At 35.8% G+C, this 23,550-nt stretch overlaps 1 protein-coding gene across 5 annotated transcripts in view; it reads right to left on the bottom strand.

Moving 5' to 3' along the window:
- The window catches only part of RAD50 (DNA repair-recombination protein (RAD50)), a 28,364-nt gene extending 6,311 nt beyond the window's left edge, over positions 1 to 22,053 (bottom strand). Inside the window, exons 1-23 of one of the 5 annotated variants that reach the window (XR_016066365.1) lie at positions 21,691 to 22,053; positions 20,509 to 20,595; positions 20,244 to 20,411; positions 18,713 to 18,888; positions 16,903 to 17,017; positions 13,983 to 14,211; positions 13,697 to 13,875; positions 13,432 to 13,602; positions 11,500 to 11,604; positions 11,313 to 11,420; positions 11,020 to 11,231; positions 10,820 to 10,912; positions 8,950 to 9,077; positions 8,423 to 8,537; positions 8,202 to 8,331; positions 7,910 to 8,119; positions 6,152 to 6,360; positions 5,746 to 5,947; positions 3,524 to 3,693; positions 3,122 to 3,446; positions 2,637 to 2,762; positions 2,469 to 2,521; positions 978 to 1,087 (exon numbers count right to left, since the gene is read on the bottom strand). Coding sequence is in view for 4 of the 5 variants with exons in the window: in XM_011085915.3 (XP_011084217.1) it covers positions 2,469 to 2,521; positions 2,637 to 2,762; positions 3,122 to 3,446; positions 3,524 to 3,693; positions 5,746 to 5,947; positions 6,152 to 6,360; positions 7,910 to 8,119; positions 8,202 to 8,331; positions 8,423 to 8,537; positions 8,950 to 9,077; positions 10,820 to 10,912; positions 11,020 to 11,231; positions 11,313 to 11,420; positions 11,500 to 11,604; positions 13,432 to 13,602; positions 13,697 to 13,875; positions 13,983 to 14,211; positions 16,903 to 17,017; positions 18,713 to 18,888; positions 20,244 to 20,411; positions 20,509 to 20,595; positions 21,691 to 21,813 (3,434 nt within the window). In the remaining variant the exon portion in view is untranslated. Of the gene's footprint in view, positions 1 to 977; positions 1,088 to 2,468; positions 2,522 to 2,636; positions 2,763 to 3,121; positions 3,447 to 3,523; positions 3,694 to 5,745; positions 5,948 to 6,151; positions 6,361 to 7,909; positions 8,120 to 8,201; positions 8,332 to 8,422; positions 8,538 to 8,949; positions 9,078 to 10,819; positions 10,913 to 11,019; positions 11,232 to 11,312; positions 11,421 to 11,499; positions 11,605 to 13,431; positions 13,603 to 13,696; positions 13,876 to 13,982; positions 14,212 to 16,902; positions 17,018 to 18,712; positions 18,895 to 19,857; positions 19,931 to 20,243; positions 20,412 to 20,508; positions 20,596 to 21,690 lie in introns of those variants that run through there. The other 4 variants (XM_011085915.3, XM_088882503.1, XM_088882504.1 and 1 more) reach the window with 4 other exon arrangements.
- Between the last annotated feature and the right edge of the window lie 1,497 nt (positions 22,054 to 23,550).

Raw genomic sequence — 23,550 nt, forward strand, 5'->3', positions numbered from 1 at the left:
ATCATCTGTATTTTGGGATGTGACAGATATTTCACCATGCCCAACCCCCCCACCCTACAAACACAATTAAAAACAAGAACAGAAAACTTTATTCTATAGAAAACCATAACTCAACTGAACATGATAATCCCCAAAGTAAGCTAGAGCAACTATTCCAAAAAGCATAGACCAATAAAAGTCTCCAAAACGCTTGAAACAACAATAAGTGCATAGGAGTAACTCAGCCAACGCGAAGTGCAAATTACAATTCCATACTATCACAAAGAAAACATATTGCCTGAAGAAAAATAGCAGTCAACCCAAACTCAAGCCAAAAGAAACAGACCTAATTGTGTAAATGGTGACCTTACTAAATGTTCATCTAGTTATATTCCCAGGTCCACGCCATCCTAACCCTCAATCTCTCACCCAAAAATTAAGTAGGAAGAACATACACCGTGGCAACATAAATCACCCATTCCATGAACTTCACTTCACCCCACTCGCAATAAATGCATATGCTGTATCCATTTCCATTAATCAGTGAACCTTTAGACCCAATTAATAGGTGCAAGATTAATGATTTTACTTGAGTCTAGTATCAGGATGACATTGCCTACTCCAGACATTTTTCATGGGTGCTGAATATCCATAATAAGTTTTTATTGTTCTGGAAATTATCCATAACTCAGATTGATGTGAGTAAATATAATTATGAATTTATTACCAAAGAAGTTCATACAGATTGCTTTTCTCCTTACCCATTTTAAGGTCTTTCTCCATTCAGAAAATTAAAGAAAAGAAAAGGTCCCCCCTTTTTGCCACCACTAACATGCATAAAATGTCATTCAACTAAGACTTCATTTTGGTCTCCATGTAAATGTCCGGTTTATATCCATCTGGCATAGAGCTGAAGTAAATGAAGAGCAAGCTAAACTGGTAAACAGTAATTGCAATTTAGCAATGAGTAACAAAATAACCAATATACACATTTCTACCCTGTAACATGGGTTTTTTGTATTGAACTTGACACATTCACAGCACAAGGCCATTCCTGGTGGACAAATCAAGTTCCAATGCAACATTATGCTTCAGCTACGGCAGCTTTCTGATCAGCACAACTTAAGCTTTTCAATGACCAAATTAGGAGAAACAGAATCCATTTAAGTTACAAAGGGAAGGTAATAGATAAACATTATAGGACAAAAAGTTAGATATAAAGTGGGAGGTAAACATTTCTTTTACCTTTCTGAATTATAACACCAACTGTCACACAGAATGAAAGGTAAATCACAAAGGTGCGCAAGTGGAGATTCTAGAACTTAGGAAAACATATAATCTTCATTAATACCAGCAAGGGGAATAATAAAGACATGTTCAATGGCAGTAACCTGGCAACAGACGTCTCCCATGTGGACATGTGTAGTGGCTAGACAGTAATCTATCAGATGATGGCTCATGGCTTATAGAGAGCAAGGTGGACTGCGAGGTGCCATTGCCAAGCATTTTCAGGTGATATGACAATATACACCACAAAGATTGCATAGAAACAAACGGGAGGTAAATCATAGGCCTAGGTGTTGAGAAAACAGATCATGTACCAACATACTAGATGCTTGGCTGTTGTACATAGGGAAGCTCTGGATGCACGACACTAGCCAGCTGATATACCTGGTGCATGCGGAAACACAAATCCAGACCAAGTCTCTTGAAAATGTGACAGATAGGACATGTGCAGGCCATGTGCAAGTGGTCTGTGATGTCTGACTCAAGACCCTGACACATGACAGGTTCTGAGGTTACTCTTCAAAGAAGATTGCAGAAGTTGGAAAACTACCTAACCCCTGGTAGCACATGGGTGGTCTGTTTCGCTAATAGTTGGAACTGTTTGTTGCCCTGACCTTGGTTGTTGTTATTCAATCCTCCAACTAGCACATTTTATGTTAAGTGTGTGCAAGCTTAGTTATCCTTTGTGTTTGAAATAATGAATAAAGATGTGATCGAGTTGTTGGCAACAATACTGTGTTACCTTGACAATTCTGCACAATGTGGGTGTAGGTGCTTGCTTAAATTCACTCAAACAAAAAATCCAAACACAAGAATGTGTGAGGTTATGGGAAGGTTGACTGACTTGAGGGCAAATCAGCCCTCAGTGGGCCAAAATATTTTGAGAGTTTTTACCCGTGACATGGACGATGATGATATGAAGAACAGTAACGGGCAAATATGATGGCAGCAATGATGAATGATGATGTAGAAATGTCCATCGTGCAGTCAAGGGCAAGAACAGATACAAGGATGAAACAGGCATAAAGCAGATAAATAGATATGGTATTTACACTATAATATACATAATTACCCACAACCACCATTCCTTAACTATCTCAATTTGCATATATATTGATAAATATCTTAAAATGAAAACTTCAAAATATCTTCACAGAACAAATCATATAGATGTAGTAATGAACTAGTAGTGGAGAACTCACTTGTCAAGTGCTTTGTAATATTTGTCTAGATCCTTGTTTGCCATCTCAGTAGTCTGTCAAGGAAAACAAAATTCTGATTTACCATATAAATAAACTTTGTGTTTTCCTCTCCTTTCTTTCTTGTGTTGGAGGAGGTTTTAATGAAACCTAAAGTGAGTTATGAATCACCTTTAGTTGAATCAGTTGGTCAAAATATCTTTTGTCAATGTCTTTGTATTGTGCCTGCTTAAGATCAACTCTATTCCTATCGATGTTGCTCTTGTATACAGATAAGGTGCCACGACACCTGTTTAACTGCAACAAGAATCACTCTCTCAGTTATCGAAAAAGGTGCCAGAAGACAGTAGTGCAAATGTATCAGAAAACCATACAAGCCTGTGCAAAACCATACAAGAAATAATACGAAAACTCCTAACAGTTTATATAACTTAAGATACCACAATGTGTTTATCCTCTGAGAAAAAGGAGAAAGAATGTGATCTTGAAAGCATGTTAACCAACAATAATGGCGTTACTTCCATTCCAGCGCAATAAGCCACTATGAATCGGCAATCATCAGCTTAATTCCATAAATCTTTATTAGATTTTTATTTGGAGATCTCTAACTCCATCAGATATCATTACATAAGCATTTCAAAGAAAATTATTCAAACCTCTGTAAGCAGACTCTCTCTTTCTTGTGAGAGTTTTAGAAGCAATGCTTCGATTTTGGACACACCACCAATCTTAAGCACACTTTCTTCGAGTGATTCAATCTCACGAGTGAGCTGGTCTACTTGAGCCTTCAATTTCCTGTATTCTAAGTTCTCCTCTATGTTGCGCCTTAATTCTGCCTGATTCCTACTAAGGTCTCTACTCTTATCCAGTTCAGTCAAAAGTTCATTCATTCTGTTCTGACAACTTCGCAGCTCAGTTTCTGACAGAGCTTGCTTTTCTTGTAGTGCTTTCAGTTTCTCTCCCTTATTCAAGTTATCATACCTGGAAAATACATCTACTTATGGAAACACTAATGAGATGAAAAAACTAGTGGCTGATCTTATGGCCAGTAAACATACTCTTTGATAGTAGAAAACATGTTAAGCAGTGTATCAACTTCCTGTTGGTACTCCCTGTAATGGTCAGCCTGCAATTCATATTCATGATTAAGCTTGACTTTCAGATTGTTGTAGTCATCGAGCAGTTTCTTTTTCTCCTTTGATAAAGGACCCAGAGCCTCTTCCAGATGCTGAAAATTCAAGTGGTATCAATGCATGAGACAACAAATGAAGGATAAAAGAGCCTGAGTATACCAAAATATATACACACAGATATTACAGAACTGACTTTCAAGGAAAATAAGCTGCACCAGTTCACAATGGATATCCATAACTTGCACAAAATTAGAAAACCAATATATCAGGAGTGTGTGGATGCATTCCTCCCATAAACTCTGAGCTACATTTACTTGTTTATGAATGTATCTAATTCATCCAACTCTGCATTATTTCCCAGTAACATAGCAATTTTTGCTATGACTTCACAAACTATATTGGTAATAGCAATCCTCAGTAAATAATTCCTACATATATTGGAGACATGAATTTCTCTAGTTTCTGCATGCCAAAAATAGTGTTAAGACTGAAAAAGAACTAGGATAACAATTTAATAACTTATTCAAAATTATTTTTCCATTACAGTTTTTAGATATGTAAATATGAATGCAAATTTAGTGCTTCGATGAGAACTCGCAAAAGGGAGCGAAAGAAGGCAAAAGAGATGCTAGCTTCAAGGTTGGTAATATTTATTGGTGAATTCAAGTGGTCTGTCTCTAAAACTAAAAATAACAAAACATTGTCAACACTCTGCAAAAGGTTCTGACTCAATCAACACTGTGCACAGATATGACATACAGAATATATTTCAATTGTCTCAAACAAATTTCATAACATATCTCAAACAAATCTCATAACATAATAGCTATAATATGTAGCTTAATCTAAATTTTTCTTAAGCACAATAACCCACAAAGTAATAAATGTTAATGTTGCTGAAACATATTCACCCAGAAAGAAATAGCATTACATTTAGAAATGGAACTTAGTCAAAACTAATTCAACCCGAAAAACACGTCATTGAAGATTATAAAATTGAAATTTAGATATGAAGGCAGTGGTATAGCCTGCACCACAAGTCAGTGATTAACTACTTTACTAATCCAACCAGAGAAACACGTCATTGAAGAATATATGATTGAAATTTAGATATGAAGGTGGTGTTATAGCCTGCACCACGAGGTGGTGACTAACTACTTTACTTCCCATATTGTAGTGCATTGGCTTATAGACGATATTCTAAGGTTTGGGTATTATAAAACATAGGATGTCCAAGGAACATGCTTGACAAAGCCATCAGGTTAACTTCTTGTTCATTTTACATAAGCATAGAACAATGCACCATTTGAATACTTGTTCAGTTCAATGCTAGCAATGAACATGTTTCATGAATAGTGCAAAGTGTAGAGTGGATCAGAGGTAATCCTGTACCCACGACTTCTTCTGAACTCAATGTGAAGTGATCAGATGATATAAGCACATAAGAAATACTTTCTAATGTAGAAGATACAGGCAATAGAGAGGTAAGCATTTGAAAGTGAAAATGCAAAGTTCAAGCATTTATTCAGTTACATATTATTTAGATAACGATTATGAATGTTAGACTTTGATGAATTCCAGAATAAGAAATTAAAGAGCTTCTGTTATTCAGCTGCATAAACCAAACATTTCTCCAAAGGATTAGCACTTCACCCCCACCCCCAACCTGCATGGCCTCTTAGAAGCAGTCAAATAAACTCTTTCAGCTTACTAAACCTGATGGCAGCATAGGATATGCTTTATTCAAATGCTCTTTCACCACCAGTTGAAATAAGTGCCAAAATGAAAAACCTGACCCAGAAATAAAAATGAAGACGACATAATACAATAACCAGTATCAGATGGGAGGTGTTAGAAAAGTATCAAAGTTTCCAGGATCTTCAAATTAGAAACCAAAATCAGGAACAAAATTGATGAGAACACAAGCAATTATGATCAAGTACACAAGGGAGTAGATGACCTTTATTTTCCAATGTGACTGTAGCACAGCAGGGCATATATATCCAAACTTAAAGGCTTTTACCATAAATTTCCAGTGGAAATTATCTAGACCTAATATAGAAAGTCTGTACAGACTGAAGTTCACATCCATAGGGACTCCCAGCTACCCAGTCATAAACACCTTGCATGTTTTACAAATGATTTACCTTCAAATCAAGCTGAACTTGACTTTTCTCTTCAGACAGACGATCCAACTCCTCCTCTGCTCTTTTAATGTTAGATAATACATTGGCAACCTTAATTTTCTCTTCCCTTACACTATTCCATCGTAATTGAAGAGTTGTCAATTCCTTATCCAAGCTCATTTGTTCAACTCTTAACTTGTCCGCCTCATCAATCAATGTACTCCTGAGGATCAATAGATGAGCACAATAAACACACTGCAGTCAAGAACCTCTAACAATTACAAGATTAAGAATGTTATCAAATAATCTTAATTCGGTAGCTAAAAGAAAGCAGTAACGAACACGAAACAGAACTTGTTTCAGATAATTATAACAGGAAGAAGAAAATAGCATCATTTTAGTAGAAAGGAGACAGAACGTCACAAACTTGGTTTTTTCCAACATTTTCAGCTCTGACTGAATATCTTCAAGGGATTTGGCACCTTGCCCTTGAACATCAAGTTTGCATTCCAAAGCACCTACTTGTCTTTGCAAAGCTTGTATCTCCTGGAACAGCCTATCAGCAGTTTCTACAGGCGGTATCAATGCATCAACTGAATCTTTTTCAGCTTTTATTTGAGCCAAAACACCCAGCACCTGTAGCCATAAAACATTGTCTTCTGTATATATGCAAATTAAGCAACTTGGCTGAAAAAAGTCCCTCCCTGATGAGACATGATTGCTAGCCAGATAACCAAGAACACAAAAAACAAGAGATAAGGCAAAACATTTCCACTGTGCTCAGGAAAAATATAGCAGATGTCCATAATCTGGTGGCAAAATATCAACAATCTAAAACAAGTTGCAATATTTTACTCTTTGTTTTGTGACAAAACCATAGGGTATAGCACATATTCACTTTCGATTCTCAAGTTAACCAAAGTCATTACTTATATACGCAGTCGCAGTTGTAAGGGTATGCCAAAAGGTTCATTAATAATGTAATAGTTGTCTGCATGCAAAAATTGACAACTGATCCATAGATTCCAGTCAATAATTGATATCGAACTTCAGCTATAACTAAGCTGACAACCCTTATTTCACAAGTGAAGAAAAATGTGAGTTCTATGCTTTTAAAGAATTTTGGCATCAACCTACCAAAAAATTCATGATTCTTTCTCGAAAAAGTAACTTTTAAAAATTATTTTTTGCTGGCAAGATTTTTTAAACAAGACCTTATGGAGGTCCTGCAGAACAGCAACTAAAAAGTTACTGCAGAAGAGATCATAATAACTATATTAGAGTTTAAATACACACAAAATTGTGAGAAAGAAAACTTTCACTTTCTAACCAAAACCATATGATGCCTTGGCAACACAAAGAAAAAATGCAGTCCGTCTCTCTCAAATTATCAAATCTGGGACGGCAAATACCTGACATTTACAGATACTAAATAGCCCTTAAAAATCTTTGTTGAGTCAATGGGAAAATGTTGGCCTACATTATAGATATTTTAAATGAGCTTAAAAGGGTTCATAACAGGGTATTGGTGCCAAAAAGAGTTCCAAGAATCCAATCATGAAATATACACTATTTAACCTTCACAGTGGACGAATCCGCTTAAAATAATAAAAGCCCATGATAGTAGTTTAGGGCTCTCGATAATCACTAAAATAAATTGGTCTATGTCACAGCCTAGTGATTGTAGCCTTTCTTAGGAAAGCTTGTTGAAATCATTAATCATAATGCTGCTAGATGTTACAACATTAGCAATGCAGGCATATGTGTACCTTAAGGAGACACAAGGTTCTATTACATGCTAGTAACTGCAAGTACAAACACTTCTTTTTTGTATAAGTACTCATTTAGATAGAATGTTGAAATACGAAGATTAGAGAGTTCCTGGTTCAGTAAATACACGCCAAAGAAATTCTTGCTTCTACAAACCACCCATTGGACCTCCACTCAAAAGACACAAAGGGGGATAAATATGATTCCTCCGGAAGAGGAATATAGCTTCTGACATAAGTAGAGCAGGTAGCATCCATGATATCAGAAGCACCCATGTAACCAGTTAAACAGGAACAAAATGTTTGAAAATGTGAGCTTTCCTACAAGAACTGCATAAAAAATGAAAAGAACAAGAATCCCTATATTCAACTGAAGTCTACCACTAAAAGCAAACAACACCATATTTGACACTTACATCATCAAGAGCCTGATTCTTTTGGTCCAACTCTTCATTTAACTGAGTCAAGTTCTTCTCTGCAAGAGGAATTGATTCCTTGCCTATTTTGACATATTCTTCATAGACCACGCGGAGCTTGTCTAATTGCTGGAAATTAAAATCAGCATTTGAACAGTCCACAGCCAATACTTTCATATGCTCAGCAGAACTTGTAGCCTTTACTCTTTGCTGTAATGATGTACAGGGGCATCTCAGGTTAAGTATTAGAAGTCGGACGACATCTTATAGAATTAAAATTCAATAAAGTAACCTTTTTAACGAATTCATCTTCCTCATTTGCTGAAAAAGTTCTCTCACAGCAAGGGCAAATGTGATGAGCACGTGCAACTCTTTCAAATGGATCAAACATTTGCCTCATGCCATCAGCAATGTTATATTTACTGTATGTTACAGGGCAATGTCAGTAAGCATACAGCATTAAAGCATGAATGAGATTGGTGCATGCAAGTAAATAAACATCATATAGAAAACCTTTTCTGCACATCTCTCTTTTCTTTAGCAATCTCTAAGACTTTGAGATAGGAGTCGATACCACCAGACTGCTGGTCCACTGACCGAAGTTTAGATTCAACAAATCTCTTGCTTGCTGCATAAGATTCAATAAGGCTGTTATTGCTCTTCCACAAAGAAGAGGGTAAGAATGCATGATCTATTATTTAAAAGAATAAAAGCAACAAAATCACAATACAACTGCTAGCTACCTCTCCACAGAAAAGGTAGATACACAATAAAATAGAGAAGTTTCTTCAATTTAGTATGGGCATAATAGAGTATATACTGTGCCATAAATTATCCTTTATGCCCTGCTGACAGAAGTCAACGAAATTGGTATTCTGAATTATCAAGAACTACATCAGAATAGATATCTGCATGACGCTTTGTTTCTTTCATGAAATTCCTGACAAGTTCTCCTATACAAAATTAAACAGGAGGAAGAACAAGGATAGGCCCTCCAGATTCACAATAGCTATTTGATACATAATTCTATTAAAACTTACATTCCAGATCTTTGTGGAATTTGGACAAATTATTGTTGACTTCTTGTATTTTCAACTTCAGTGTAGTCACTTCATTCCTGGCTTCATCAGCCTTTTTGTCTAAGTCATCATATTCTTTTTGGAGAGAACTGCAGGAGAAAATGTAAGTCAATGTAAACTAAACAATCATAACATTAGGGAGCTACAGTCAAATTAAGAATGAAGCATAATTCATGCATATCAAATATTGACACCTACGAGCCACAATCCTAGACAAAGCTCCTTAAGTAATACTTAATGACATCGACGCCATGAATGGGAACAGAGAGCAAATTTTCACCATGAAATTTATAACTGCAATTATCCTAAAGGGCCCTGCAATTTAATCCAAATAGTCAAAAGAAGCAAGTGGGAGAATCTGCAGCCCTCATTCACCTCTTATGTTAATGCATGGGCACAAAGTTACAAACCTGAAAACAGTGACATACTACAAAAACAGGACAAAGCATTTCTCATAACTTTTAGGATAGCAAAGGCTCTGAAACAACTGTCCAAAATATATATATGTAATTTTATGTATAAGCATTCACATATTTATCAACAAATTAATATGCATATTTAAGTAATTATTAACACATTATAGAGACGTTGGTTCTAGTACAAAAGAAAACAGAATTTCATATTTACAAATCTGATTCGCAGGCTATCTATTCATGGGGGAGAAGAGGAATCTTTACTTTCACTAACAGAATGAAAAGAAAGTACATTATTTTAGGAATACAATTTTTGAAGTGTACAAAATTTTAATTTTTTATTCCTTGCATACTTCCTAAAAGTATATGATATTATGTTAAGACTCCCCAATTCTGAAACCTGTCAAGCACGTCAATAATCATTTGATACATCGTCGGAAGTATTGGAATCTTTTAGTTTTTGTTTAATTTATTGGCACTAAACATTTGAGAAATGACTCATACCAGACAAGGTGTTTGATGCGCATTGAACACAGCATGGATAATGTTTGGAGTCTTAGTGCATTATAGCTTCTTTATTCAGGGGGAAGTAAATGACATGCAAATTTGGGCAAACAATGAAACAATCTAGAAATGACAATGGAGCAAGAGACATTGTATTTTTCTTTCCACAAGTTTATGTATGTATGCAAAGCACAAACAGACTCCAAAACAGCCATCAAGCGACATAGAATAAGCAAAACAAGCTGATACTTAAGATATTAACTCTACCCAATTGCCAGTGGAGGTGTGATTTGAAACATCTCGCAAAAGGAATTGATAACTTCAACAGAGTAGACATTCTAAACCAAAAAATCAAGTTAGAGACTATCAGTCAATATGGAAAGGAAGACAAATCTTCCCAGGATGTCACCAGTCAGTTATCCCAAAACAACTAGTATGAAATGGCAATCCCCCTCTGTTATTCCCAGAGTATTTCACTTTTTAACTATCCCCATCAGTTAAAATCAGGAAAAGAAAGAAAATAAGAGATACTGAAGAAAAGAAAGCACAGAGAGAACAATCCACACCTACACAATAGTATGATATAATATACATATTGATTTGCAGATTGAAGACTGTCAAGCCTCATAAAGTTGCAAAATACGTTTTCAATTCGTAAAGGAGCCAATAGATAAAAACCTGTAAACTTGAGACTTGCATTCAGCAGACGTTTGAGCTTGCTAAGATAATTGAATGATATATTTGAATGACCAACAAAAAATCCCATTGGAGAAAGTAAATCAGAATAGTGCTTTTGAGATTGCTCCAAAAGTGACCATGAAGAAGTAGATTCTAGTGAAAGCACATAAAAAGCATTACTTTGGTAATCCAACCCACCCGGGGAAATGGTAAAATGGAAAAAGAAAAGTAACAACCTTTGGACCTTGATAATTTCATCCTTCAAGTCCTTGTCAGGCGGAAGCCTACCCTTCAGCACCCCCCTAATCCGCTCCTTGCATTCCTCCACTCTGGATAATATTGAAGAGGAATTCAGTTTTGACCCAACAGCCTTTTGTACAGGAAATACAGTTGTTTGAAAATGAGGCAGCACAAACTTAAATTAAAAGACACTTGCATTCTTCTATGTTTCTTTTTATGGTTTTCCAACTCTGCTTTTTTAAGAGAGAGCACAACCCTGTCATGGGAATCAGCATTCATGGCATCTCTTTCCTGACTAAGAGCCTCGATTTCTTGACCCATTGTAAATATTTCGCGCCGCTTTTGCCTTATAGTCAAATCAAATTCCCTCATAGAAAGTTGATTAGCTTTCCTTTCCACCTCAACTTGCTGCATGACTCGTATGAGAATGTAAGTTCTGTGCCAAAAGATAAAAGGCAATTTACAAACATTGAAGCATGGTGCAATTACCAGGTTCCTTTCTCTCTCGTCAAGCATAGCAACATCAACGTCAGCAATCTGACCTTCAAATGAATCACGTTCAATCTCCTTATCTTGAATACGTTTTAAAATGCCAGCCTGTGTTAGAATCATAAAGAATTAAGCATAACAAAAGAATGGCAAGGAGAGCAGGGCAGCAACCATCTCAAAAACATACCTTCATTTCTGCCTTAGCCTCCTTCTGGGCCTCAATTTCTTTCCATCGGTCATTTGCATGCATGTAGTGATCAAATGTTGCCTTAAGTTCCACTTCGTTTGATTTCTGATACAACAAACCATCAGAGACAATTCTCATCACCACAAAAACCCAAGCCATGATGTTCTCTCTGCATGCTCAGAATATCCTTGGGAATATGCCATTGTTATAGCATCTTAGTCAATTAATAAATAACAGAATGCTTACGCGCATTTTGCAGACTTGCAGTATGTCACAACTCTAGTATATTGGCCCCATTTTTGGTTTTAGATACTTTATAATTGATGATTATCCTAGGATCCTTGGATTTATTTACTATCTCAATTTCCTCATAGAATCACTTCTTTTTGACATTATGTGCATAACATGGCATTTTACACCCAACCTCGTGTCCTCACGCATCTGAGAGCGTAAACATCATGATCTTCTCGATGTTGCCCCTTATATTTATGGCTCACATGAATATTCCTAAGTTATTTTTAGGGGGATGTTGTTCATATTGCCTGTTCTCTTATAAACTGAACATCCTCTGACCTCCTACAAGGAGATATTCCGTGTTCCTATTTGTTTCCTAGTCAACCTAGAATTCCTGTACCTCCTCGAAACTTTTGATTGCATATGTTTCTCTTCATGCTTTCACCCCTGATTCTGATATGAAGTGCATCTTTCGAGGGTATGCTTGTACACAGATAGGATATCCTTGCTAAGATCCAGTATCTAGTTAGTTATTCACTTCTATTGATGTTACCTTTCTGGAGTCTACTCCTTATTACTCAAAGAATAGTCTCTCTGAAGCTTCTTTCGACTCTGTGCCTGTGTCTATTACGTCTTCTCTACTCCTTCCTACTCACCGTCTTCAAGTGTCCTCATTTTCAACAGGTGTTGTCCACCTTCCTTGATGGTTCTGCTTATCCACTGGATCTTCCTACAGCTCCTGCTTTGTATCTCCCTTCAAACTCTGATAGTGATCTTCCTATTGCTCTTCGCAGAGGTAAACGATCCTGTACTATGTATCTTTTAGCTAATTCTCTTTCTTCTGACCACCACAGTCTCTCTTTCCGCACATATTCCAATTCGCTCTCCACCATTTTTGTTCACAAGTCTTACAATGAGGCAGTACAGCATCTTGAGTGAAAGTTAGCAATGGATGATTAGATGTCTCTCTTATTTCTCAAGAAACTTGGGAACTTGAAGCTGTTCCGGCTAATGCAGATATAGTTTCTTGGTGGTTCGCAGCTACGTACCATGCTAATGGGACAACCGAATAGTATAAGGCATGTTAAGTTTGCTAAGGGGACCACACAAACTTATGATGTTGGCTACTTTGAGACATTTTCTCATGTTGCTCGTCTCAATATCCATTTGCATTTTGTTCTGCTTGGGTATTCATCAAGATTTGTGTATGTATCAGATGGATGTAAAAGATGTCTTCCACTATAGTGAATTAAGTGAGACTATCTTTATGGAGCAACCATGCTCAAGGGTAGAATCAACACATATTAACCAAGAGTGTCTCTCGAAAAATATATGTATATAAGGAGGATTCTTGAATATGTTAAGATCAACATTTGAAGAAAATTCTTTTGTAGTACCTAAGTGAGTAGGTATATGAATATGTGCATAAGAGGATAATTTATCAATTCATAGATCTGTCATAAATGAGTCCATTTGCAGTGCAGAAATCACATCAACTTCAAAACTCAAGGAAAATGCAATAATGGCTAATTGGATCATTGTGAAACTTGAAAGACAAAGCTGCCTTCTTTGTTCTTAAAGTCATACTCACATTAAATTAAAGGCTATATAACGAAGTTGAGTATAGGCTGTCACAAATTGGCAGAAGAAAGAAATTACTTAAAATACACAATTGGAAGCTTCGGAAAGAAATAGCACCTTCTTTTCTTGCAAGTCCTTGTTAAGGTCCTTCAACTTTGATTGAATTTGTTGGGTAAGGTCTAAAGCAACTTCATCACTAAAGGGGCCACTTGGAAGAGGACCTAAATTGTGCTTTTGAAATAAGCTTTTAATGTTCAAGTCCCTTTCATTCTTCACGGTCATATGAGCCTATAAGAAAAAATAAAGGAAGTAGATAATCAACAAGAATGAGAATCAATGAATCATAGTCCAAAATACTATCAAAGCAAACAAGGAGAAGTACTTCTGCAGAAGCTTGAAGTTTGGCAATTTCCGTTGTATTTTTTCCAATCACATCTGCAAGAACTCGACTTTTATCCTCTATATCTGCCTTTTCCCTCAACAACTTGCTAATTTTGGATTCTAGAATTGCAATCCTTTCATCAAACTTGGATTTCCACTCATTGAGTTCTTCATCAGTGTCTAAGAAAAAACATATTAAGAAGTAAAGAGATTTACAAGCTGATTCCGAGGATAAGAAAATCAGAACGTATAACCAAAGAAAGAAAAAGAAACAAGATTAGAAAGACCTTCATTTTCCTCAGCAAGTGCTGCATAACGCTTCTGCAGTTCCTCAAACTTGGATTTTCTTTCCCCCGACTTTGTAGCTATCTGACTTTGTAATTTCTGTAGGTCTTTCAACACCAATTCAGTTTGATTAATCTCCCTGTCCATATCCTGAATTTTTATGTCAAGCTCCTGGATTTGGGAGTTTAATGTTTCTGTTTTTTCTTGATCTTGCACAATGCTTTGCCGGAGCTGAATGAAACCAACACTACGAATTAGTTTTCCTGAGAAGTCTTCTCATCAAAAATCATAATAAGGAAAGATACAGTGGGAATTGTCTTGAAAGGTTTCAGAATATACTAAGATTAGAAGAAAATCACGGCATTGTTCCATGTCCAAAGTCTTATTCATGGAATGAAACAATGAGTTGTCCTCCAGTTAATCTAGTTCTGTAGCATAATTCCTCGATAGAGACCACCAGCAGGTGGCTAATGTTATATGCATAACGAGCTGTGAGTTATACAATAACAATGAGACGTAGTTTTTAGAATTTATAGCAAGTATCTAAGTATATAATGGTCCAGGATGGTACATTTCTTTATGTGTTAATGCATGCTATGGTTCACCATCTTTAAACTGAGTTCAATCTCACATTAATAGAAAGCACAATTACAAGGATAGACTGCTTGTGTTATTAAACTCTCTCACTATTTAATGGGAGTGTTAACTATGCAAAAGATAGCCTTCTTCAGGTTCGCATTATTTCCAGTTTGCCTAGTATTTTTTATTTAATAAACAAATGCCTAAAAGAAGTCCAGTATGAACTTTTTTTTCACCATAATAAAATTGTCCTGTTATCCTATGAACACCCTTATAGAGCAAGAAATGGAGGTCACAGTTGTGCTGTCCATATCTTTCCACATGCTAGCCTGCCTCAATCCTATATTGTGAAGATATGGCTCCTGTCAGCTGATCCCAAGTCCTTCCTCAAACAAGTGCCAAACTAGGATCTTTCCAATATAAAGCAATCCAGAAGGTCCAATCGTCACTAGAAACTTCCACTCAGATAATGATTTTTCACAAAACTAAAGAATAACTAAGGGAGAAGCTATAATAAAGTTCTAGGGGCTATAAGTTTTGCGCAACCTATAAGAACTCAATTGAAACACAACAAACAAACTTTTCCCTTTCTAATTACATCCTTGAAGAAGCCAGATATTATCCAGACATCCTATTCTTTCTATCCTGGTTGAACAGAATATATTGGGAAGAGGCACACAAGAAATAATCTTCTAACAATTAGTTTGTATGGCAACAGTGTACGAGACTTAAGCAAAGGAAAAATGCAAGAATATTTTGTTGAACATATGCCAGCAGATTTATCACAAAATGAAGTTGTATACTTCTTCTACTTGAGCAACCAGAATAATTTTTTCTCTGAGTCTAGGCATCAGAGTTAGGTGTACTTAATTCCTAAAACCCACCCATTAAATTTGGATAAAGTGCACTTAGTTACATAGATGTTTCGAATTCCAATATTGACCAGGGAAAATAAAGAGAGCACAGCTAGTATGAAATACTTACAGTCCGAAAAACTTCTTGGATAAAGGAGGAATACTAAAATAACGATTAATACTTCACATAGAAAATTTATATTAGAAATGGCAAAATTCAGGAAAGTTCCTCCATATCCATCTGATGCTCTCTCATTTGGATGGATTGTGAAAATGTTCATGGATATCCAATAAAGCTAATAGATATTAATTGATCAGCCATTAAATTTGAGTGATGATTGGTGATGGCTCCAGGCAATGAAGCAGACGTGGGTTTGACAGATAGTTTGGTTAACTTTGTAAAATTAGATCTTAGATTCTTCAAGTTCAATCCATTGACTCTACATGTGCAAGATCACAATATGGTAGAAATATAGCAAGACTCTATTGCATTCAATATTCTGAAAAAAGACTGGATTCATCACCTTTGATCATTAGTTCAACTGGTATTATGCAAAAATGGCGTTCTATCACTTCAACATCAGTATTGAATTCAATATCTAAAAACATCTTAATGTTAACCCACTCCCACCCACCTCCCTAAAAAGGAAATTCTAATCCTTTCTTACACAAACTACATAGTCATAATCTACAAATAAAAAGAAAGTAGGATACTGAGTATAAATAATAAAAAACCATTTCAAAAATCCAAACGGGCATGTGACATCAAAGCAGATTACAGACAAAATTCTCCCTTCAACACAATAATCATGGCATCATCCTGTAAAATCAGAACATCAGACTGTGTAGCTACTTCTAGTGCCTGACTAAGGACAAAAATAATGTCCAAGTGGAGGTAGAAGTAGGCAATTGTGCCCTTTTATGCCAAAATGAAGAAAGGCTAAAGATTGAAGGCTTGGGCCGTTATAGGTATGTTGGAGTACAGATCTCACTTACAACATCCCTTCTCACTGATTTGAATAGAAAAAGGTATGGCCATGAGGAAAAATAAACAGGATCACCATCTGCATTCCATCCTAAAAAAGAACTAGAAACCCAAAACCTTCAGTTACTGAGTCGGTGAGTCACAAACTGGTTCTGCCTCCTTTCGACCCTATTGCTTTTGTGACAAAGCAGACAACTCAGGCCAAAGGTCCAGTGAACCAGCTGGACCAGTCATGTTGAGAACATCAGTTACACTGATCATTGTGGCACCAGCTGAAATTTCCTGATCAAAATCTATCCATAAAGTTTATTCACTCAGGGAAAGGAAAAGGAAAAAAGAGTGAACAAATCAAAATCATGAGGAGATCTCGATAAGTAGCTCAACACAAAAAGAGAAACGGACTGCTTTGCTGCAGTAACTATCTCCTAGAGATGGCATCTTAGATGATAAAAGGATCATATTTTAACTATTCATTAAGTAATACACCAGGTCATCAATAAAAACCTTAAAAGCAGCATCTTTCAGTGTCTGTAAATGCTCCATTTTCAGCTTGTATGCCTTTATCTCCTGTCCCTGATCCTTGTGAAGCTTCTTGATAACCTCTAATGCCTTTGTATACCTTGAAAATAATGGGCATGGCACATAAACATTTAGTAAGAACTACAAGCAAATATTAAAAGAAATAGAAATGTATAAATAGAAAAACCATGCACAAACTTGCAACCATAAAATGGAGTAACATTGTCTTCTTAAAGGATTTAAAGGCAACTAATGACTTTTCTTTTGGTATGAGTGCAGGATATCCCTTTCTTGGATTTGCCAGAGAAGTACCAGGACTAAGGATATCTTAGGTAATTGCTGAAGAAAAATTGCCAGGGAAGGAGTTTATTCGTCTTTCTTTTATTTTTCCTTCAGTCCCTTTAATTCTCCCCCTCTTCCCTCTTTTCTGAGTCAACCACCATCATCCCCATGGCTACATCCACAGCCTCCACCATTTTGCAATATTCCACACATCAAACATCAGATTGAGTAACTGAGTCCTCAATTTCACAATATAGACACACCTCTTATCTCCCACAAAACTCACCTCCACCATATCCTCTTGTATCAAGAAAAGTACAAGTTGGTTGGAGATAATTTTGATGTTGAAAACATGAAACTCTGTTCTCAATTTGAGGGGTGCAGAGTCACTTTCATATTATCTTAGCTGCTGGGACAAATGATTAGGTAATCAGAGAACATGGGCTTAGATTAGGTCATGGCCATCTATCAGACCTATATCCTTGAAGCACCTGATGCAGTGTGATATAATTGTCTACCACACGTAATCAACAATTCCAAATGAGTCCATAATGATTATTGATATTATTTTCTGTGCAAGATTCTTCAGTCTACCTGCTGGGCTTTGGATTACAAAACTAGAGATCATTGCTGTTATAGAAATAAGAGGAAGCGGCTTTCACTTCACAAGCTTTCAACTTGTTATTCTGGATCTTGAGCTTCACTTCACTTAACAATTCACTAAAAGTATGTGAAATATCAACAATTATCCACTATCAAGATATGTGTAAGTCGAAAACAATTTCATGGACGATGCTCCCTTCATTTGCAATATAATGCCCATCTACTTATGCCTACAGACATTTCTTTCCAAAATATGCGGTGAAATTCAAAGTATTTGTAACCAAAGATTTCAGAATCCTGTATAAATTTGATAGTTGGAAGATTCACTCTTTTCATCTGACTTAAAAACTCCATTATATATCAGATGGAAACATTCAAGCATGGAATTATTACTCTAAAAATATATCAAACTAATTGTTGAGAGGTTCTGGATTGAAAATGTCCTACAGGTATATTCAATATTCATAGAAACGTTTATCCAACAGCCAATAGGTTGTTCAAGCTATATGCAACTAAGACACAACCGAAGGAAAGAGATACTTAGGCTTCACTCTTTAATATACAGACATAGCTCAGCTAAGCTAAAAAAAGAGCCTTATCCTAATGAATCCAGGTCGGGTATGTAAATTTTCTTTTCCCACTCCTATCAATAGAGGGAAAGTTAACTTGTTTTCAGGATTTTCTCAATTTAATGTTGCAATGTGATAATTTTTTCCTACATACTCTTCTCATTTTCTTTTGTCCCTTTCTGCATAAGATATCGATAATATGCATTAGAAAAATGATGATGTCATACTTCTATCAAGACCCTAGCAAGAAAACATAATTAAGAACCTGAAAAGGGACAAAGAAAAGTAAAGCATAAAATCTCAAATATAAGGTCGTTCGATTCTCAGAGACCACCACATACCTAGTTGCAGAGAAGATATCATCAAACTTCTTTTTCAACGTTGATGGATCTTGCAACGGCCAGTTTGCCTCATCCTGATGAACAAATATAACATTCTCCAGAATAGCCTTAGATACCCCCATCAACGCAGGAATTTCTCGGTCCATATCAGCACATCGGTAGCTTAGGCAAACTTTCTGTCACTTGGAAATATAATAAAGTTTATGAGACTAGATCTTCAATTATTCTTAGTCACGGTCTTCTAACAAAAACACAAACATGGCCTACCAGTCTAATTCACATTTGGTAGAAGCTCTAGGAATACACAGCTAATTCATTCAAATTCACAGTATAAAAACAAGAAAACCATACAGGGCAAAATTTTAAGAAACACACAGAGATAGGATGGACAACTATAAACAAAATATTATGTGAACATAGTTACAATACTATGATAGTTCACCCCTGAAGTTGGGAAATCACACTTACCTCACTCCTACCTAACACCTAACAAGAAAAAGAGAATTTTGAATTAATTGACTAGTTTGATCACATAATTATTTGCTGAAAGAACAAGAAAAAGAAGAAAAAAATAAGAGCCATGAAAACATCACTTGCCCAGTACGAATGATTTGCACTTGTAATGGAGCCCAATTTTCTGTATGTTCCCATTGACCACCAAAATGACCAGGTTTCTCTCTCTTCCCCCTCACCTCCACACTGAAAAATGCTACTGAAACCTAATTCACCTCGAATCGGTCACTGGAAAGATTCATGTCTTCTATTCCCCTCCTTAGTGTGGTCAACTCCTAAACTCAAATGATACTTCATTCCTGCAGGTCCTGTTATGTCTCAGTTACACTTAAGTTTGTAATGCCCATAACTCTATCACCAGCCTCTCTTCATCATAACTTGATTATGCAATAACATCTTCAGCCACAGCAAAATTGACTTCAAATCTAAGAAAGATCGGTTTACCTAGTTGCACATGCAAAATACATGGAAGAGTTCCTCAATAGCTCTAAAAGATAAAAACAAACTTTGCACCTAATAAGTCCTATGTTTCCAGCTGTCTATTAGACTGTGAAACCAGTTTCTCCTCTTTTCTTAAGAGGATTATTCTCAAGGGGTAAGCTGAATAAAGATAAAGCTTAACAAGGGAATACCTGGCATACCCTCTATGGTTCTCAAAGAATTCAACAAGAAGCACAAAATCAGAAAGCCCACTAATCAAATTATCTGCACAGCACCAAGTAGAGCCCATGAACCATGTAATTAAAAGCAATGCACCAGCAGAATCAACAAAGTCAAGATCCACCTATATAATTAAAATTTCTAGTCCTAAATACACAAACAATCTAGCATAACCAAATTCACAAGATCCATTAAATTACACAGTGTTCACCAATGTAATAGCCAGAAACATTTGAGTAAAATTTCATACATAGTAACATCTACTAAATAGTGACATTCAGAAAGAAAAATGAAAACAGAGAAAAGGAAATGCCGAATGGTGCCTCTTGTTATTTATTTTAGCACTAGCGATTTGTACCTCTCCAGTTTGGGGATTTATTGTCTGGAGTACAGACTCAATTGCCTTGTACTCCATCTTGGTAGCCTTTTGGGTGAGCTGAAATGACCTTATGCAGACCACATCCTTTCTTGTTGCTGTCTTAAACCTCAGCTTTATCTGCCCCTTTGTCTCTGTCTCTCCTGCCACCTAAAAGCAACAATGTCAACAAAACTTCCATAATTACAAATGCCCACTTCATAGCTAAGTAATTAGCCACGTATAGAGTCAGAAACAATGTAAAGACCTTAGGATCATGAATGAAGCTGTGACCAGACCGTGCATTTGGAGGTAGTTCACCTGTGCAGGCTACTTTCAAGCACTCAATTATAGTCTGCCAAAATAATAATATCGGTACATTAGTCGACTCCTGAAATGAGTTTTCCAATAGAAAATGCTCAAGGTAAAAAAAATAAGAAACAAAAAGGCAAAAGGAATGAAGCAGGGTGCATCCAACAATGAAGAAGACTAGGATCGCTACATTATTAGATTCATAGGAAAGAGAATCAACACAGTACTGCATTGCACCACAGTGCTCCTTACAATGTACAAAAACACAATACTTCTATGTAAGTATTCATTCATTCACAGCAATATTGCAAAAGATAAGCAAGGCATGCATTCTTCATGCACTACGTAAGAGACAATAACACTCCAATAGATTTTATAAGGACCATAAACCTCTGTGCATGTCTATCTAAAATATAAAAAAGAAACAGCAAAGTCTTCTGTGTTGAGAAGTACAATAATACAACACAGTGATGATGCTTGCAACTGACAGTATCAGCCTGACAGAGATTTAGGCAAACAAATGAGGTTCAGCTTTTAGGTAAAATTGCAACACTAAATGTTCGAATCCTATGATAAACAAAATTTATGCATACCCTAGAACACGTGAACAAATTTCTTATGCATAATGATGAAACCGTAAAATTTTCAATTATATTCAGAACCAGCAAAATGAAGCAGGTCGTGTGCTTTTTGACCATAAGATGCATCAGCAACAGGATTGTTGATCCTTAGGATCAGCAAAAGGAACAGATTTATCACTTCTCATGTATAATATGTATCTCCAAACATGATACCTTGGCTGTTACTAGTACTATTTTTTAAATGCACAGATTCCGTACAAAAGAGAGACTGAAACAGTTCAGATTATATGCAGAGGAGTTATCAATACATCAGGAGATGACGCCGACGCCATTGTATACTAAGAGAAAAAGGCATATGGAGTAGATTCGATTGCGCAAGTACAACACAAACTAAGATGCTATAAGGCCCTGATTACTTAAACAAATGATAATACCACTTCCTAAGCACAATGCATATCAGCACCATGCAGTTGCAACTGAACACTTTACAGATGACGAAACCTATAACTTCTAGTGGCAAATGCATCACAGATACACAGAAACGGGGTTGACTTTACCGTTTTTCCAGCGCCGTTGGGGCCTACGATGAGAGTCAAAGGCTTGAAGAAGGTGATGACATTCTTGTTTTCCGGGTCGAAGCTCCGGATGCCCTTTATCAACATTTTATCAACAGTACTCATCTTTATTGCCCCCCTTTTATTGAATTTCTTCTAATTCTCTTGCTGATTTTCTACAGATAGAATGAGACTAACTGTGCGATTGATTTATGGAGGGTTAATTATATTTATTTCGATCAGAAATGCCATTTCTCACTTGAGAAGAAGGGGAAGAACAGGAAAAACAGAGGGAAAGAGTAGGGTTTAAGAGGGGTTGAAGGAGAATCTGGAAAGGGCGGTATAGACTGAACTCACAGAGGGATTTTGTATGTTTGGTTCTATTAGTTGGGAGACAAAATTCATTTTTTTCGTCACATTATGTCTTTTTTATAAGTATTTATATTTGTGTACGTGTATAGGTGAATTGATATGTAATATTATTTTTTTATTATTTATATGAAAAATAATCCACACATTCTTTTCTTTATTTTATAAATAATAATTATATATTTAATAAATAATTTTATGCATATTAGGTAACGGGTACAGAATTTTTTTAGACGTCTATTTGAATGATAAATTTAAATAGATTCTTTCAATAATAATTTGGTTGAAATATTTAAATACTTTGATGTTATAACTTTTTTTTTAAATTCTAAATTATTGCATATAATTATAGGGCATTCAGAGTAAATTTTATTTAAAATGGTTAAAATAGTACATTTTCTAATGCAAAAAATAATACACACAAAAAATAATAATAAATTGTATACATTTAAGGCGAAGCCAAAAGTCTTCAAATTCGTGTTCCACTTTCTTCAATTTCAAAGATCCACAAATTCCAATATTAACTAATTAAAATTTATGAATTTTTAATGCAAATATTCATAAAAATAGGAAAACCCTCCTTTTTATTGCTTTAATTAAAATACCGAATGTAGGAAAATTACTGTCAAACAAATATAAGTTATTTAAAAGTGTTTTAGTAAAAACACATTTGGACAACAAAAGTTAGTTTATTTTAATGCCTCAGTTTAATAAATATTACGGAGTTAAATCAATTGTATCATGTCAATAACCAATTATGTATTGTTTTTCTATTCAGCAATTCAAAATTAGTAATTAAAAAATGTCTATATGTTAATTATTCAAATATTTTTCTATTAAATTTTTCAAAAAACGATAAATGAAATTAAATTACAAATAAACCACAGGGGCATCACACAATAGTCATAATATGAAATCACACATAATCATCATAAACTTATGTTCTTGTCATCCCTTAGTTTTATATGTAACATATGAAATGCAATTCAACGAAAGCATAATTACATATTCAAGTGTATGCTTGCGAACCGTCACAGTGACGCGGTTGGTTCATGTGGGTGACACAATCGAGTGGTATTGTCGCCCTCACTAGCAATGTGATCTTTGTGGTCTGACCACCTATAACGACGGATGTAATCCATATCATATTTAGATTTTGACAAGGTGTTAATAACATACTTCGCATCATTCGTGAGTCACCAAACCTCATGAGCCACTTGGCCCACTACATCCTGCTGTAGGGGCATTGGGATCTGAAATGACAATTCGGCATCTTTTGTGCCTATTGTTTAACTATGCATGGCATTTAACTGTTGTCCCCATAACATGCATCACTATGTTCCATTACAAATACATGTGGTACTCGAAGGGGGCCCTACACATCTAGTCTGCTCGGATAATGAGGATTTTGGTACTGATAGTAACGTTGGTGAAGAGGATAAGCTGTTTAGGGTGTAAATTAAAAATCAACATTAAAGTAGATTATAATAAGGG

This window comes from Sesamum indicum, linkage group LG7, assembly GCF_026168435.1.
Source record: "Sesamum indicum cultivar Baizhima isolate 11 linkage group LG7, ASM2616843v1, whole genome shotgun sequence".
NCBI lineage: Eukaryota > Viridiplantae > Streptophyta > Magnoliopsida > Lamiales > Pedaliaceae > Sesamum > Sesamum indicum.